General features: G+C 45.4%; 1 protein-coding gene across 1 annotated transcript in view; it reads left to right on the top strand.

The window, feature by feature from the left end:
- The window catches only part of LOC119381923 (mucin-5AC), an 82,652-nt gene that overhangs the window by 25,331 nt on the left and 37,995 nt on the right, over positions 1 to 19,326 (top strand). The window contains exons 6-8 of the mRNA XM_037649674.1: positions 5,915 to 6,153; positions 12,711 to 12,768; positions 17,626 to 17,657. Of these exons, the coding sequence (XP_037505602.1) occupies positions 5,915 to 6,153; positions 12,711 to 12,768; positions 17,626 to 17,657 (329 nt within the window). The remainder of the gene's footprint in view (positions 1 to 5,914; positions 6,154 to 12,710; positions 12,769 to 17,625; positions 17,658 to 19,326) is intronic.

The raw sequence follows: 19,326 nt of genomic DNA, 5'->3' as shown, positions 1-19,326 counted from the left end.
CACCTGACTGAGAAGAATTACAACGTTGCCGTCAAGGTGTCCACCGAAGGGTATGGCCGAAAAGATCTCGTCGATGATCACACAGACAGCCTGCTTGCCATTGAGCCGATCGAGTCTTCGTCTCAAGTATCAAGGCTGCAGGACGTGCACGACAAAATCAAGTTCAGGACCAGCTGTTTGGTCAGCCTTGCCACGCCGTTTGCAGAGAACGCGGCTGTTCCACACCGAGTACTGTTGCGCTCATTGCCAGAAGACCTGGCTATCCTGTACCGTAAGCGCACAAAGAACGAAACAGACATCGCGGACTCTGCAGGGCAATCTAGAGAAGAGAAAGTGAAGGAAAACCTGAAGTTCATTGAAGCTGAAGTGGAAAGTCGGGAACAGAGACGAATCTCACGTGAGAAAACCACCTCAGGGAAAGTGTCACAAAACCGTGAGGCAGCGGACACCTCGACATCACCTCATCTACCGACCACCATAGCAGTGACAGCGCGGTCATCATCACCAGGAGTTACTTCAAGGCCAAGACAGACCGTATGTCTTCGCTGCAGCATTCCAGGAGGCGTGACGCGTGATTGCCGAGCCACACCATCAGATGAGGAAAAGCGTGGACGGCTACGGAGGCACGGCATCGATTGGGAGGAGCCCCTTCCACCTGACGTCGAGGACTTGCGGAAGTGGGCATCGGAACTTCCTGTTCTTTCTGACCATCGCTTTTCACGTTACCCGTCATTGACATCTGAAGACCATAGAGGCGTGACAATACATGACCGCCCTCTAACGCAACTCTGCGAGGAAACCAAGGATGCACGGGCGCTGACACCCTCGCACCTCCTAACCGGCAAGCACGTCGTGCGGCTACCAGCAAGAACTGCAGGGTGTTTGCCTGGTTCCACCGCGCATGACCTGCGAAGGCGTGTGAAGTGCGAGCACGAGCTTCTGCAACGGTTGTGGAAAAGCAGGAAGAAAGAATATTTGCTTCGCCTGCGCTCCGCTCATCAGTGCCATCCATCTTCGTTCCAACTGCACGTTGGCGACATTATGGTTATCCAGAATGACAACGTGCCGGTGCTGCAGTAAAAGTCACTAGAGTGGTCAAGGCGTATCCAGGCAAGGGCGGCATAGCGAGATACTTCAAGCTCGCCTACCGAAACGACCATGAAGTCCGGCACACGGCTCAGCGGCTGTACCTACTGGATGCAAACGACCACAGCGCAGCCCCGGGAGGATGTTGAGTTTACGGCGGCAAAACGTTGGCGGGAAACGCCATGCCGCGCACAAGACGCGCGAAGAAGCGGGCGTAAGGCGGGGCTGCTCGAGAGCACGCAATAAAGAAGGAAGAAGTGTTGAACCAGGGCAACACGGGTGTCGGTCTCTTCTCTGTCGCTACAGCTGCAGCAGTCAGCATTTGTCCGAATTAAGCGGTGCGGAGCTGAATTCTGACGAATTAACGAAGGTTTGGTCCCATAGATTAACATGCACTTTGGCCGGGACCAATAGAGCCATCCGAATTTCCGAATTAACGGGTGTCAAATTAACGAGCTTTTACTGTACGAGGTTTCTGAAACACTAGTTCAAGAATCAACATCGAGTTAATACAGGTGAACCCCTTTATAAGAGACATGCACCGGGAAGCAGCTCTTGTCTTTTATGTGAGGTCTCTTATAAGCGGGGTACCACATATGCATTTTCTTATCAACCTTAATTTCAATGTAGGCACACTTGTGTCCCTTATACCCAACTGTCTGTTACATTAGTGTCCCTTATAAAAACGTTCGACTGTATTTGCCTTTAGTGTCCCTTTAAAGCTTGTTGTAATAGACACATACTTCACAAAGTTCGTATATTCGATGTCATCTGGCATGCCCCAGCGCTGCCAGGGGACTGTTTAACAAGATGTCGTCACGCTCCCGGTGGCCCTACACATGTTGATGTCTCTCGCTCCGTGCGCGACAAGCCCTTTGTTAAATGTGCAATGGGTGCGGTCTACATGGTACTGTTGACGTGAGGTAAAGTTCATATCGTCGGCCAATCATGTACCAGTGACCACTTACAACATGGCCTTTCAATAAGAAATGAAACAGGGTCATATTGGCTGTTAAAATCTGGGTTCATCGGATAAGTTTGAATTGTCAAAAATTTTAACCGCCAGTGTTCTTCTAATTTTTTCAGGTTTATCCGAAAAGATAGAGCCCTACTTTATAACACAAGTCACAGGAGTTGCGAATATGTACGCCATTGCACCAAGTATGCTACAACCGAAACAACCTCTTTCAAATGCTGCACGAATGCAAAAACGTTGAACAAGCATCGGCGCGTGTCCGAGAATTGATACAATGTGACGGATGATTGCCCCCCCTTTACACGGCTTTCGTATCGCGAAAAATGGCAAAAAAATCGAGTTTTTGAAAATCACATTTTCAGTTTCTGTAGCCCTTTTTATATCCGATTCCAAAATATCTTCACCGAAAACCGCGTATAAGTGCTATAAAAAATTGTTGCGCCTGCCGAGGTGGTGAAAATTATTGGGGAAATCGCAAAAAAACACCGATTTTAGAGAAAATCATAGCTACGCAACTGACGCCACCCGGCGCTGATATCTTGGGCTCATCAAAAAGCGAATTTCTCAGTCTTCAAATTCCCTGCTGCAGCTGGCTCCTCCCTTCGAAAATAAGCGCACAAAAAGCAAATGTTCGAAGGTCGTTTCGAGCCCTCCGATTGGCCGCGTCCGCCATGTTGCCCCAGCACGCCTCGCCATTGGTCCGATGCTCGCTCCGGGAGATCGTCGTCTGCAGCTCGTGCGTCTCGAGGTCACGGCTGTCGAAAGTCGCGCTACTTCGTCGCGTATTCGCGCTCGCTCTGTGTTCACGGCTCGACGATCACTTCGAATAGAACTACGTTTTAGTTTGGAGCTGCTAGCTGAAGCTCGGTGGGATTACGATGGCACGCCACACTCGTAGCGAACATCGCAAACGCGCGTCGGACAGACTCTCAAGCGTTGACTTGTCGGATCCGTGGTTGGAGGTTCTACTTATGAGCACTTCGGACGTCGTGACGAAGATGATCGCAGGGCGACTCCTCGTACTCGCGACCACGCATTACCTACTTTGAAACACCGGGCACTGCGGCCGACACGTCTGCTGCTCGAAGCCGTCACTAGGCCTAACGCCGCTCACGGCGCCGGCACGCGAGACGAACCTCGAACTTTGCGGATAAGAACAACGCGTTAGCGGACTCGCGGCAGTGTGCTTCTTCGTAAGCAACGAAGCGCTTCGCCCGCCGGCTCTTCGGTACAGCGGATGGTCATTTTACGCATTCGGCAGTGGACCCCACGGCCAAGCTCGTCGCGCAGTGGGCGCGCGTCGGCGTCCCGAAATGCGAGGCCAAACACGTTGCACACCTATTTTTCGTCGCCGCATGTAGGCATATTGCGCATCATCACCGAATGCTGCCACCCAGCACATCGCGTGCAGACTTCCCGGACTATGCAGCCGAGCACTTAGAGGTGAAATAAAGCACTGGTGATGCAATTCAGGCGCACTTGATGCCGTGCTTGGTATTGCCGTAAGCGCTCATGAATCACCTGAAAAAATAAAAGCCTCGCAGATAACCGTGTCCGCGACCGGGTGAATGATGAAGCGCATCGCAGGCGAGGCTTACAAATTAGCTTGAGTGAAACAGGGAGATGAATTCATACCTGCCCACTTCGCATCTTGAATAAACTCCTAAGGAATTCCTATTTCACCAATGTCTTGGCCATAACTGCCTGTTATTTAGGAGGAAGGGATAGGTTGTCATGATGAGATCCACTCTTAGTATCCTATAAAAATGATTCCATGATCAGTTGCAATCAAGACTGTTATGTTAGTGATAGCATGAATACAAGAAAGCTGGCAAATCATCATAGTACATGACCTACTTGCATTACAATATCTTTTTTGTGATGTTTATTACACCACTTCATAACTTCGTTTAAAATCCATGCTACATGTTCTTTGTATATCAGAAAAGGATTTTAAGAAAAAAAGAAAACAAAGGCACAACAGATGAAAGGCCACTTGTGCAGGAAGTCCAACATTATAAAACGCACCAAAGATCACAATCTTCTTGTGTTTTAGAGAAGCAAGGCACCTCAAACTAAAGACAGGGCACTCAAGAAACTGCACATTACGAAGGACTCGAAAGATTACGACCCCAGTGCCTTTTGATGAAGTAGTATCGTCGGTACAACTTTAAAAGCCGTTTTCTCAAAATGACTTTTCTTGCTTCCTGCTTCGCCTGTTCCGCTGATTTCTCAGTGACCGTTGGGTCTATTTCAGTTCCGTTTTTTGTTCTATATTCCTTGAAGCACAGTTCAGGGCATGACATTCTTGCTTTTTCAGTATGGCCTTTTGATATTTAGCTATTTGACGAGTTGCATAAAGCCTCGATGCATGTTGCACAGTCACCTCATGAAAAATGAAAACTAAAAAAAATTTTGTTGCAAATAAAAAAATCTAAGAATGTCATGCCCTCAATCAGACATCTTAGAATGCATAGCACTTTGAACAAGTTTCCTATCGCATTTTTTAAGCGAGTCAGACTCTGAACAAGAGCAGAAGGTGAAATATATTGTACATCAAAAAGTTGTAAAGATATACTATTCATGAAATTTCTACAGTAGCATTAAAAAACATTTCAAATAAGTGTGCCAATTTTCATCAAAATCCATGAAATAAGAAAGTTGGTACCGAAAGCCACGTCCCCCCTTAAGAACTACATTGGAATTCTACTTACCTCCTCTATCCATCATCAGGGCCACTGCGGGAACGTCTCGTGGGCCGCCGCCGCTTGCTGTTTCAGCCATTTTGAAGCTGACAACTTAGCGATTACTCACTAGCGCCTTGATACTCTCGGAGCGTTGCTGTGTTTTGCCCATGTACCACAAAGAACAGCAATACCTTGTGAACTGAGTGTATATACTGCATACACCGCCATAGAAACCCACACACTGGCATGGCGGCAAAACATCAAAGACGCTAGACAGCGCTGCAGCGGTGAATTGCATTAAAAATGGCAGCCTCCTTTTGAAACGGGCGTATGCAGTTAAGCCTCAATATAGTATGAAACATATAAAATTCTCAATATGATGAAGTAGTTGAACCTCAATAAAATGAAGTCAGTGAAATCTGAAATTTACATAGTCATATTGAAATTTTGTTGTACTGTTGAAATTTGAATTTTATGGAAAGTATTGGATTTTTTTTTTCTTAGTAGACGGTACCTCAAAAATGTCTAAATAATTGGGCAAGGCAATGAAAGGGAATTTCAGTAATGTAAAAAATTACCTTGATTGTACCTGAAATCGAGGTTTGAATGTAATAGAGCCCCTTTATAAGAGACACTGATCTAAGAGAAAACTGTTTATAAGAGAGACCACTGTGCCCAACATCAAAACAGGGGTTGATCAGAAAATGAGAACACGATACCCTGCTTATAACAGGCACCTCATACCTGGTGTGTGTCTTATAAAGGGGTTCAACTGTATACAGTAGACTCTCAGTAAATTGAAGTCTCTTAAAAACGGTACTGCTGCTTAAATAGAGCAACTGCTTCTAATATGAATAGTTTTCTGCTTGAATTCCGCACTCCTGTTTCTCTTCTCTGGTCTCTTCATGTTCTGTTTGAGAGCTTACTGTAATAATGACTATAGGCCATCACTTTTTTTTAATATACATAATCCCTTTCATGCCGGTGTTGTAAACGCATGCAGTATCTGCTAGGCATACTTAATGGTCCTTAAACACTGAAAAATTCAAAACACTGATGCGAGAGCAGGTTTGGCTGAACAGTGTTGCAGCGCCTTGCTTTGAAGCCACATAAACAGAATTCAATTTCAAACCATAGCAAAGCCTCCTTCCTTTCTTCCTCACAGGGTGGACGCAGAAGCTCATGCACTGCTGTGCACACCCGAGCATTTGCAGCGCCTTAAGGAGGGAACCCCCTCTGTGCCGCAGCCATCAACAAGCACACCAGCCTCCATCTTGAAACGGCGAGCAAAGGACCTTCCGCCGGTGGCAACCACCACAGCGGCTGGAAGCGATGCCGCGGAGGGAGACCTGGGGACTTGCCCGACACCTCCGGTGCTCAATGAGGAAGTCTGCCCGACGCCAGGTTTGCGAGTTCATGAAATTGGAAAAGTTTCACTATATAAACTAACTGCCTCAGAAGTGCTCGATGCTGTGTTTACTCACGTTAAGCTTACGCTTATGTATGGCCTGGATCTTCCACTTTAGGCCTTTAAAAAAAATTGTGTATTTGTGGGGTGGACTGTTGAGACATGCCAGAAGCAATAGGCTACAACAGCCTGGCCAGTTTGCAACAGTTTGAGAAGCGATGTACAAATTCACTTGACTTCTTTGTACCTGCATGCCAGCTTAGCTCATTGCATTCAGGTAGGACCTGTGCTTTAAATTTGAGTCGTCATCATCATCAATGAGCCACTTTGTGAGCAAGAAACTGTTTTGCAACAGCTTCCTACATAAACATGGCACGTGAACTTCTTGAGGCTGCACACATTTAGAAATAGTCGCAAGTAGGTGTCAGGCTGGCTTTGGTGACATTGTACTGATAAAGTAATATCACATTGCTCTCATTTCTGAAGACTATCGTATCCACAGTAGCAGCGAGGCATCTGCAAGCCTCCCCTCAATTTCCCTCCTTCTGAAGGAATTAGCATTTCTTTCCCATTGAACATCCTCTGCACAGGATGAGTCTTCATTTTTTGTTGTTGTTTTTTTTTGTTTCATTGGGATAGTGGTGGAGTATACTGACTATAAACATACGACACTGCCTTGGCTCTTCCTCAATACAGTCAAGCCTCGTTAATATGTGCCTGCTTAAAGAGAAAAACGATTTTTCTCGTATTAATAAATTACTCATTCACAGTAGCAAAATCACCACACCTGCCGTGAGAAGACTCTTGATAAGCAAGATAATGTGAAAAAAAAAAAGAAAAAATGTGGGTGGCGACACCATGTTGAAGTTCCCGCACCAATCGCTGTGACGTCATAGATTTTGACAGCGTCTGCTAGGGCCTACGTAGTTCTTAATCTGTAAAAATGAAGTGCATTGTCCTCTTAGGGGGCCAGAGACTTAGCATACCAAGTTTCCGAAAAGTGTGTTGCACTAGTATGGCTGAAATACGAATAAAACATGTTGAAATACATGACGTCACTGGCGGAGATTCTTTGTTTCCTGAAATCTTTGTTTGCGTTTTTCTCAAAATAAGAATTTGCTCCATGTCATGCGACGCCAACTTTCATAACTTTTTCTCAGTGCGTACTTCGAACTGAAATTTTGTGTACAGTCGACGACCAATAATTCGGACTCCACGGGGAACGTTAATAAGTCCGAATTATCAAATGTCCGAAAAAACGAATGCGTCAGAAAATATATACTTTTATTGACACTGCAGTGTCCCAGTGGCTGAAAAAAGTTGTCAATGAGTTGCAGCACGCACTTCCGCTTACGTGCAACCAAGTTCGCCTGTATCTGCGCCAGTGTGATGTGATCGCTGTATGATAACGAAAGAACAGCGAGGGCTCGAGACGAGGCCCGTCACCGTAGTGTAAAACGGTGACGGGCCCCCTCACTATTCTGATTACACTACGCTGACGGCCCCCCTCACTGTTACCATGTAGTGCCATTGTCAGATGGGAGGAGACGCAGCGCCCAAAGGCGCTTTATCCCAGAGTTCTATGATTCTCATCTTACGATAGTACTGCACTGACGGGCCCCGTCACCGTAGTCGCTGCCTTTGCAAAATGCTTTACAGCAGACCATAGAGTTTCTTACAATAATACCTAGAGGGGAATCTGGCGCTAGTGTCTACATGCGCTCCTTGAGCGGTGCTTCAACCACCATGGGAATGATGGGAAGTACAGGCTTCGAATTTGCTTCGGATGAATTAGGTTCTTGAGATTCGCGACGCTTGTTTGCAGAGTGTAAAACAAAGCGATGTGAAGTTATTTACAATAAGAACTTGCTTCATTCTTTTGTACGTAAAACTTATTTACGTGACCGTGAGATGGAACTGAAACCTGGACAAATTCAACCACCAGGGAATGCATTGCTCTGCAATTGTGTTCCAGATTTGGCATCACAAAATAATGATTTTTTTTACAACACTTGAAAACAAACACGCTTGTTTTTCCCTCGAAAGTACGCATTATCTATTTATGGAAATAACAGCACTGTAATGAGTAAGAAACAACTTATCGTCTGCTGCGATGCCAGGTGCGTCTGTCCAAGTGGCCTGCCTCCAACGCATCTGTCGTTTTGTTGTGAAGTAGAGTCAGAGGAGCGTGACGGTGCATCTACTTAGCTTCGCCCTCGTTTTGCAGTCGATTTGAAAGAGTTTTGACAAGTAGCGCTCACCACAAAATGTGAACTCTATGCAACTTCCTGCACTGGCATGGGACGCTACATCTATGTGCAGCGGTGAGTGCACGACGCTTTGTTAAAACTCTCAAATACAACCTGTAAAGCTGCAACAGGGCAGCAAACCAAGAAACCTAGCGGTCTTCAGCCTCTTTGAGCAACAAAAGCACTGCTTGAGTGCTTTGCAACGCACCCCACTGCCCACGCCTCGCAAAGAACGAAACTGAAACTGTAGAAAAAGATCCGTAGACAGTTCGCTAGTTAACGAAATCCAATCCGAAGCCTGTACTTCCCATCATTGCCATGGTGGTTGAAAGATCGCAGCACCAGTTTCCTCTCTAGATTATTATATGAAACTCTATGCCGCAGACACATTTGACAGAATGGCGGCGATAGCAGCAAAAGCAGCGCAGCGCAGGGATACACGAACCGGAATGTAGGATGTTCGCGATGTCGATACGATTTCCCACAGTTGATCAATGCCTCCAAGATCGGCATTTTCAATTACAAATCTCTGAGGCATGAAGTAGCGATCGAAATAAAGTCTCATAGATCGCTATCTAGCTTTCGTTTTGATCCCTGAGGCCATACTTTGTATGGTATGGGTGCCAGAGGAGATAATGGTTGGTGATTCGGTGTGCGCGACAGTCTCGGACAGGTCCGGATTATCGAATGTAGATCTGGCAGCTGTCCGAAATATCGGTCGTCTTTACGCATTACTTCTATGGGATCATCGGCGGTGCCGCGCGACTGTCCGAATTACCGAGCATGTCCGAATTATCGGTGTCCGATTTATCGGTCTGCGACTGTAATAGTTTACAGTGTATATATATCTGTGCAGTGAACAAGAATAAAAGAAATTTATGGAATATTTTTAAATTTCACAGCTAATTTTGCAAACAGGTCCAGTCTAAATTGGCTCTTTTCCCCCGTCTTTTTGCTTTTTTTAACATTACTTCCTTGATATTTGATGCGTAATATTTATCCAAGTTCACTGCATAGCTCCAACCTTTATTTACACAAATGCCAAAGCTTTACCGAATTAAGCCACCCATTAGTCACTTATCACAGCTGGCGTGACTACCACTTTTAAGGCAATTTTTGACAAAGATCACCTCCCAAAAAATAATGTTTTGCACTATAAATGGCTGGGTAAGTTAAATAAGACATGCTTGTTTTGAAGAAAAAGTTATTTCAACGCTGGCTGCTCCTAAAAAAATTTTTTTGAGTGGCCTACCACTTAAGCACTTGCCTCATCCCCATTCCTGCCTACCCTTTTTTTTGTGCATGATTGCATGATAAAAAGCACTTCAGTTGAGATAGTTGCCATCTGTTGGTAAGCAAACACGTAGTACGTAGGTGCGCTCGTGCACTGCAATAATACTCCCCCCATCTCTTCTTCAGCGGAGAACCTTGCGCACACTTATGAACAAGTATCAACATCATGTGCCCACACAACCTCCGATTGGTTTGATCGGTAACACTTTTGCGTATGTACTGGGAACTTGCCAAGCTAGAGGTCAATTTGTACGCAATTTCGGGCACCGCCGCCAAGAAAACGAGAAGTGTATTTTGCCTTGCCCTCCCACGACACTTGCATCTGTTAAGCTTCAAGTAATCTTTTATCTTTTTTTTATGCGCGTATCGTTTGGAGCATTGCCAAAAAGAATTGCAGCAAATAAGACTGCGTAATTAGAGAGAGCCTTGCGTCGCGTAGAGTGTTTGTAGCGCTCTGAACACAGACTGTTTGAGTGGTATATATGGGTTGTTTAAAGCGAAATAAAAGTTTAGAATGACGATTTAGCATAAGAGGTGTGTTCGAAGCGACTGTATCATCTAATGAAGGACTTTGTGTTCAACGTCATTTAAGGGACATTTGTGAAATGCTACGTATTGCGCTGGCTGTCACCGGGACTGTTAGCGCCACCGTGTTAGTAGGGGTGGTTGCGATCGCACAGATTTCGCTCTTCGCTTGTTCGGCATTCGCCCACATATTTGTTACGCGTATATAGATATATATTTTACATCGTTCATATTACATATATTTTATACACAAATGTTTATTGTAATTAATATAGGTATATTTTGGATGTACTAATATAATATATACGCGTAATATAAACGCCGGCCCTCCGGTGCACAGAGTTGCCCTGGTATTGCACTGCCCGCTGCGGTCAGCTCGGCACTTCCTTCCAAAGTGGTAGGAAGTGCGCTTTTACAGTACAAAAACAGTGACATTGGTGATAACACGGCTTTGGTGCTCCGAGCACGCGATGTGTATGCACTGATTCGAGTTCTCTTTCGTGAACGTCGCGGTTGGCTCGGCGACATGCCCATTTTTCACTCATGCTCACGTCAAGCGGCTTCTTCTTCGGGAGGATGAGAAACCTGTGCCATCTTGAAAGCGAAAACTCCTGAACTGAACACTGACACACTATTTTACACTCCACTGCACTTCACCGTCGCCCCATCTTGGCGCGTTTCTTGAAGGTTCGCGCCTCGACATCCTTTGCTCTCGCCTCTTGCAGCACACACAGCCCTCCCCTTCCTAGCGAGCGTCACTTTCTCGACACTGTGAGTCCATGCGAGCACCGCTACCACGATCCCGCACATGGAAACCTGGAATAAGAACAGCTTCACAGTTAAAAAGATAGAAAGAAAGAGGAAGCAAACATTGCTTTGACTCGGTGAGTGTTGGATGCATCGTTGCCAAACACGATCACGTTGATAGCAACCACGGCTTCATCCACAACGGCTGTGGCTAACAATAACCACAGTTGTCACTGCGCGTGTGCATAACGGATGCTGGATGTACGTGCGCTTACTTGCGCACATACTTCTGAAGCTTCAGCAGCATGCTTCTGTTGGCTGACGCTCGACGGTTTCGGTACCCAAGTTCGTACCAATCTGTCGAGACTCTGAAAAGTGTTCAGAACATCCAAATTTTTGCCCATTACACACAGTTGAATTCGGCCAAGGAATTTGACGAATTCGTATCAGCCGGGTTCATATCACCAAGGTTCTACTGTACCTTTATCAGCACAGGCAGTTCAACTGGGGTTAACATCAATCGTAATCTGGTGAAGTTACTCCAGTTATCCTTTTCTTGGTTAATGGTGTTGCAGCATGTTACGGTATCGCTCATGTACAGGTTTCATTCTTAATAACCTTTCTACGAAATTTTATGTTACAAAAATATGCATCTTTGAGCAACACAATTGCTCCCCGCCACGATGGTCTAGTGGTTATGGCGCTCGACTGCTGACCCGAACGTCGGGGGATCGAATCCCGGCCGCGGCGGCTGCATTGTCGGTGGAGGCAAAAATGTTTGAGGCCCGTGTACATAGATCTAAGTCCACGTTAAAGAACCCCAGCTGGTCGAAATTTCCGGAGCCCTCCACTACGGCATCTCTCATAATCATATCATGGTTTTGGGACGTAAAACCCCAGATAATATTATTGAGCAGCACAATTGCAATTATTGAATGTTTATTGGGTCCACACCCGCATCTTGGGATCAACTGCCTGCCATATTGCCCTTTCACAAAATGTTGAGTTACTGAGCTAGATTAGTGATAAATTGCAGTCTAACCTCTCTTTGGCCTGTCAAGTAACTGTGCTAACTGTGCTAACCGTGCGTAGCGTTCAACGTGATTATGCTCTGCAGTTAAGGTCACTCGTGTTTCAAGATTATTACAGAATGTCACTCCAGGAAACAAATTTTATGACAATTTGTCCAAGTTTCTTACCAACAGAATATTTATTGTGGAAGAGAAACTGACATGCCACTATGCATACTTTGCCGATTTACACAGAAGACTATCCATTCATATCAAATTGCACACTCACATGCTTGCACTGCCACCTTTCCTGCCTCATTTTTTGTACTGCAGTTGTCTGGAATGGCCTTTCCCATGACATTGAAACCATCACGCGTCCATCAGCTTTTGTAGACAATGTTGCAGCACACTTCTCCGCATGAAGATTCCTGCTTGTTAGCCTACCCCTTATGTGATACCCTCTTACCGGGGTCTTTAAGATTGTGAAGTGAAGTGTGGTGATAAAGTGCATGTGGTTGGGATAAAAGGGGTTTCAGTTCATGCATACTTTTTGTGTAACATTCAGGCCTATGTTATCAGTAAGTTAATTTTACTTCTTTATTTTTTTAGAATACAATAGCTAAAGAAGGGCTAGCTATTGCTGCTTACAGGACTGATTGAACAAACCCGTATTTTTAACTTATCATACCTGACTGCTGTGCTGATATTGCCATCTTGTTTTTCCGCCAGATCCACTGGTCCGGAAACTGAGGTTTGCTGTGTTTGATTCCTTCAGCTCGGAGAATAGGTAAGCAGCACTTGAGGCTTATGCCTTCTGCACGTATTCATTGTGGAAGGTAGCACCAGATGACGCTGTGGTTGCAAAGATGGGACACAAATGATTAGGTGGGATAATGTAACAATTATAATCTGGTGCTGTTCCACATTGAATATCACTAGTGTTCATAACAGTGCTCCATATTATTAATGTGAATGGGCAGTCCTGAATGCTAGTAGTATATATATCAGGCGTTCTTTTACTGTGTTGTGCATCCACAGATTGGGCGTCTGTGAGTAGCAAGAGGCCCATGCAGTAGTGGGACTAGTGGAACCTAAGACTTGTGTGCACCATGAAATTAGTGCAGTTTGCAGAGCCATAGTGACAGTGGGTGCAGGTGATTTATGCTCGACCTGTGCAGTTTGTAACGCATGCGCGGAAATCATTTTGGAAATTCTGCAAGTCGAGAGGCAGAAGATTGTATTGGCTGCTTAAATGGCATTAGCGCGTTTTCGTGGGGCACATTATTTGTGGCTCATCTTTCATTGAAACAGCAGTTTCAACCAAAGATGAACGCCTACCAAATCGTCAAGTTTCCATTCTTATGCAGTTTATTTGTGGCTCATGGCAAGTCGCTGTTCATGTGGCACAGTTTTTATACATGCATAGCACTAGGTTGGTCATGTAATAAAAACTAACTGGGCACTTTGATACGCGCTTGAGGCATAACTTCGTGCTGGCTGTGGGCTACATGATGATTAGGCTTAGCTTTACGACTGTGTATCAATAGCCATTTCACAGTGCAACTTGCATATTGTTTTATTTTGTGAGAAATAAAACAAAAGTACGTCCAGCACTTCCATTTGTGTAAAGACATTGTTTACTGTGTGCAGTTTCTAAAGCATACAATAGCTCAAAACTGCATCACCACAGGGTCAAGGTGCAGTTTCGTTAAAGGACCGATTGATGAGCTCAGCACTATACGCAAGGTTCCCATGATTAAGTCACTTAGCAGCTGGAGAGGGGCACAGGAATTGTTGTTCGAAACAATGCATCTGCGTGATGCACAACGCTGTGATATTCTCTAAATGTGATCACTGTGCCTTTCTGTACAAATGAGGGAGCTTGCTTGAGAGGTGTACAGACGTCTGGACTTCTTTACTGACCCTGTGCCACTTGAAGACACTTCTTTATATAAAACCTACTGTAGCGCATGTGGCCTAGCGCAGTGGTATGCGTCCAAATGCGCCGCGCCGCCGTTCATGCTGCCTCTTTGTGCAAGGCCGTTAAGTGCGCCGCACAGACGCATTGCCTTCACGAACGTAAGCAGTTCGCCATCGCCACGCCCGTGTGCAATCAGGAACGAAGTAGGCGTCACTCATGAAAATGCGTCCGTACAATACAGCAAGCGCCCCGGCAGTGGCGGTGTCGGCTTAGTTGGCGATGTGCTGCACACAACTAGAAACGATCGGCTTCACATGGCAGCAAATGCTGCGTATCTGCAATAGACGTCACTCTGCCCGGGCAGCACTGTGAAAAACACCACCACCAGCACCCTCATCGCAGCCCTGGCTGGGTAGTACTGGGTACTGGGTAGTAATCTCTTCATACTAGGTAGTACGAAGAGAGCCATCCACAAGCGAATATGCATAGGCCACAATAGAACCCCCCTCTTTCGTTGGTGTCGAGGCACCTTTTCCTGCAAATCGAGGACCTGGAAAGCTTCTGCCAATCCACGCTTCAAGAAAGTAGGAAGCTTATCAAAGCGAACTGCGGGTACAATGCAAAAGAAGTTTCAGTTATTCTGGCACGCTGCAATTCACAAGAACAAGCGAGCATCGCACGACATTGAGTTCGAGGCAAGCCCTCCGATGTTCGTTCTCTAGCGCCTAAATGCGTTAAAATCAGCTATATACGTAATGCCAAACCAATGAAGTACATACACGATCAGTTTACTTAGCTATGTATATTACGATAAGTGGTACAAAGCTGGCTTTATCAGGGACGAATGGCCCTGGCGATTTTCATCTTTTCAGTTGCATTCTCCCTTCGTCTCTCGCTTCCTGAGCACTGAACTGTTTTATTACGCATCCGCAAATGGTCTCCTGATGGTTGTCTTTCGTTCTTATATATACAGTCAAACCCGCTTATAACGAACTCGAAAGTGTCGCGAAAAGTGGTTGCTATATCAGTAGCTCGTTGTATATGGCCTCGCCTTTAAAAACGTGCGCTTAGCGGCCAAGCCGTTTTTTTTTTTTTTTTTTCTGTGAGCTTTTATTAAAGTGCTAACAACCCCTCCGGTGACAAGCTAAGCCTTTTCGCGTCGTGAAGCGACGCCCGCTACGTGCTCGCGAGTGAATTACCCGCCTTTGCAATGAACTGACACAGTTTCACCGAAGCGCGTTACTGCCACGTGGAGCCAATCATCCCTGGCTAGTTGCGTGCAGCGCGTCGCCTACTTGGCTCGCGGAGTCACTGCCGGGCTGCTTGTTGTATGCCGTATGCGCACATTTGTACGTTCTTCGTGCCTGCTTCACTCCGGACTGTGCACGGGTGCGGCGAGTAGCTTGTTTGTTCACCGCAGCGAAAACAAGCATTTTGCAGCAACGCGCACTCTCAGTCTCCGCGATGCTCTCGCGGCCCTGCACGACGATGCGCGGCGCACTTGAGTTGTCACGTAGTCAAACACGCAGTATACGCTCGCTGTCAGTGCATCAACGTTTCTCGGTGCCCGCGCTGCTCAAAACTGCGAGCTACTTTAGTTTCTACAAAGCGACACGCACTTTAGAGCGGTCTCGCACGACGCGGTGGCGGCGAACTTGCGAACGGCAGCATGGCGCGCTCGTACCGCCGTCAGTCCGCACAGTGTACAGCGTACGCCACACGCGCAGCCGAGCAGATATATCTACAGATGACTGTGAATAAGGTTGTCTGCTATAAGTCATAACTTCACGTTCATCGACGGCCGCCACCTCGCCTTCGCTCTTTTCTGATGCTTATCCATGAAGGCATCGCCGCAATTGCGCGGAAATCGTTATCACCGATCGACCGCGGTCTCTGCCGTTACCGAAAAGACGGACGATATTTTGCGGCACATTGTGGCGTCGACGAGTTTAGGGACGCAGTGAACCTTTATGCAATGGAAAAATATCGCGGTTTTCACTTCTTGCATTTATGCCTTCTTGTGTTCCAAGGCACTGTTTGGTTCATCGTAGGCGGTCGTAGCTGCAGAGAACGGCGTCAGGAAAGGTTACCGTGCAAAAGCTGACAGCAAGGCTTTATGCTACCTCCTTTTTTTTATTCCTCACTGCCATTCTGCCACTGAAGAAAAGGCTGGAAAGTGAACGACCTCGCACGCAGCGTCCCAAATCTGAGTGCGGTGCTTGCCGATCAGGGATATCTTAGTTGCGAGTAAACTGGGGCGGGGCACGTGCGAGCGCGCACCCCTCTCACACTTTAGAAGGCCTGTTTTAACTTTTTTTTTTTCGCTTCGTATGCGCCATATTTTTACCGCGACCGTGTCTGAAGTGTTCGTTGTAAAAGTAGGAGGCTTTGAAAAATGTTCGCTATATGTGGACGCAGTTTCAATGGTTAGCATTGGAAAATCGTAAGTGCACCCAAATATGGTCGTTATAACCGATAGATCGTTATAGTGGGTTCGACTTGATATAACGAACACGGATATAACGAATTATTGGTTATAACGAAGGAAATGAAAAATTGTCTTGTCATAGATAGTGTATGAATGCGTGTTTATAACGAATTTTCTGATATAACGAAGTTATTTTCGTATCAGATATGACTTTGTTATAATGAGGTTATAGTGTACTGCAAATGGGGACATGTGCGTGTCCACTTTCGCGGGGTACGACCAAAGGCAAAACCGTGGCCTCCGCGATGGCTACAGCACTCGTGGAGGCCACGGGCAAAACAAACCTAAAGGTGGTCATGACCGACATTTTGCGATTTACTTGTATGACGCACGCGTCAGCTAGTTAGAACCGGAACTCTGAGCCTTCAAAACGTATGTGCACGATGCTGTGTGGTGACAACCAACTCGTCAATCTGCCTTTAGCTGCTCACTCCGTGTTACATGGCATGCACTGTGGTCAGAGCCTCTGCTGAGCTTAATATTCAAGGTTACCTGTTCTTTGTCAGGGCTACGCAAAAAAACAGCAGAGCCGCGTTATCACACTTTCTCATGCCTGGTAGGTGTACTGGGAGGTGCTAAAGCTATTTCGGACGTGGCTGTGGCAATTTGACCGCTTGAGCAGAATAAAAAAAAAAAAGCACGAATTCATTTTTTTGGACGATTTCGCGGTCCCTAGGGAGTCTAAAAAATCGGCACGTTGACTTATCTTCTGGAAGTTCAAATCTTCGAATAGTCAAATTACGGTGCGAATCGAATCAAATAGCGAACACTATTAAAAAAAATACTCGAAAGTTCTAATATTCACACACCCCTAATTTTCTCTCGTATAACGTCACACCCCCAACGACAAACTGTGTTCTTCGGCGCATTGCTGTGAAGCCACCTTTCTTGCGTAATCGTGGAGCAGTGCCATGAAGCCAACTTGGGCACTGAAATTTGAACCACAAATACAGCAAATAATTCATAGAAGCTTTATATCGAACTATGCTATATATAGAACCAATTCCTATTTTATTGTGATTTCAATATATATGGGTGTGACTGTGTGGGCTGATGATTTTGATCACGGTGAACATAGATGGGAAATGTTCGCCGCTTATTTGACATCCCTGTTTATTGTATCGAGGTTCAACTGTAATACTCTTGTAATGGTCCTATTGCTGATTCAACTTCACTGCCCTGATGTCATCAGTGTTGTCACGAGTAATATTATTTTTTCCCTTGCCTTTTTACAGCCCCAGCCTTGATGCAACGCCTGAAAGCATGGGTAGGTTCTTGCCTGTGTGTTCCGGCAGTGCTGTTATTCATCTTGGGCATGTATCTAACATTTCGATTGTGCTTACATGGACACTTGTGGTTGCACAGGAGGGAAGAAAGCGTGCTTTATAACTGTAGGTTTGGTCTCCACATCGAACCCTTTTTTTTTTTTTTTTTGAAACTAAGTGTTTTTTGAAAATGACCCTGTTTACCACGATTGCAGTGGTGTTGCTATTCGTTAACCTACGTGCGCAGTGTGTGCTGTAGTGACAAGCGCAGCCCACACTCTCGCGAAGCGAAGTAAATCGATGGCTGATGGCGTGTGCTCATTCTGAGTATCTCAGAGGAGTATGGAATTTGCGCTCTTCGACGCATTGGTTTCTCTGGTGAAATTGGTTGTATTTCATCGCTCCACAAAAATTACCATTAGCACTTTTGGGAAAGTGACAATGAACTCTTCGCAGGAAAGACTTCAATTTTCCTATTTGAACCTGACCACCTGTCTGATCTAATTAAAAATTAATTATGTTTATTTCTATAAATAATTCTTGTAATGAATGCCTCCAGTTGTCTTAAGATGTTTGCCACCACAGAAAAAGTAATGCTGATGAAATTAAGAAAATATTGCAGTTTCCTTATTTTTAGGATTTTCGGACAAAGTTCTTGAGACTCCTGGTGCACATCTCTCAGGGAGAACAACTTTTTTTTTTTTTTTTAAGGTCTATTCACGCTTACGACTGGCACTGGTTGTGGGGCCATTTGTGATTGCCGACAACTCGCTTCTCAAGGTGACCTATGTTCACACAGCCTAGAGAAACCTACCCATAGCCATGCCGAATTTGCATCAGCTAGCACTGCCATTGCCTTGTAAAATAAGCTGACGTCCTTTTCCTGCACATTTGATTGGTTTAGAGATCTGTGACTGCAGTTGCACAACTTAAAAATTGAGCAGCGAGTAATTGAGCTAAAGCAGTCTCTTTTCGACCGATGTGGTTACTGGCGGTCAGTCGCTTTGTGACTGGTGCTAGTTGCAGGTGTCGTAAGCCTTGAACCATGATCATTCCTTGGTCCCCAAAGAACCCAGATCATGGGAACAAACTGCCTGTTTCGGATGCTGTGTTTAAATTTTCAACTACACAGAGCTTTGTAATGTGCAGTGTTAAGACAGGAATTTCCTAGTGTTATGTATGCTGTGGGTTATAAACATTGTTTTATGTCGATAATAAAACACAGCTTCCTCTCTTTTTTTTTTTATTACTGTTTGGCACTCTGTTCACACGTTGATTCGGTATTAAAGACTGCTACTGCATTCAAATACGTCCACTGCTATAATAAAATCTGCTCAGTAATGGATATTGTAAAGTTGTGGAGAAGTAAAAAGCCATAATTTGGTATCATAGCCGTAGATTTCTCGACAAAGGTATCGTCCCACGGAAGGAATGAGAACAGTATGTAATGTGCAGAAAAAAGAAAATTTGTGATTCTGTACATAACGGTACCGTGAAGCCATGTCGAAGTCCTTGCACTATGGTTAGCATTGATTACATCAACTTTTTGGTTGTTCCAGGCAACGCATGCTTCACTGAAGTGCCTTAAAGATCGTTTTAATGCATTAAGTTGTACAGTGTGCTTGTTTGCTAAGCTCTTGCAAAGGTTGCATAACAGATTGCTGAGTACTT

The sequence above is a fragment of the Rhipicephalus sanguineus genome, chromosome 2, assembly GCF_013339695.2.
Source record: "Rhipicephalus sanguineus isolate Rsan-2018 chromosome 2, BIME_Rsan_1.4, whole genome shotgun sequence".
In the NCBI taxonomy this organism is placed as follows: Eukaryota; Metazoa; Arthropoda; class Arachnida; order Ixodida; family Ixodidae; genus Rhipicephalus; species Rhipicephalus sanguineus.
Note: the sequence above shows the minus strand (reverse complement) of the source record. Positions and strands in the feature narration are given on the sequence as shown.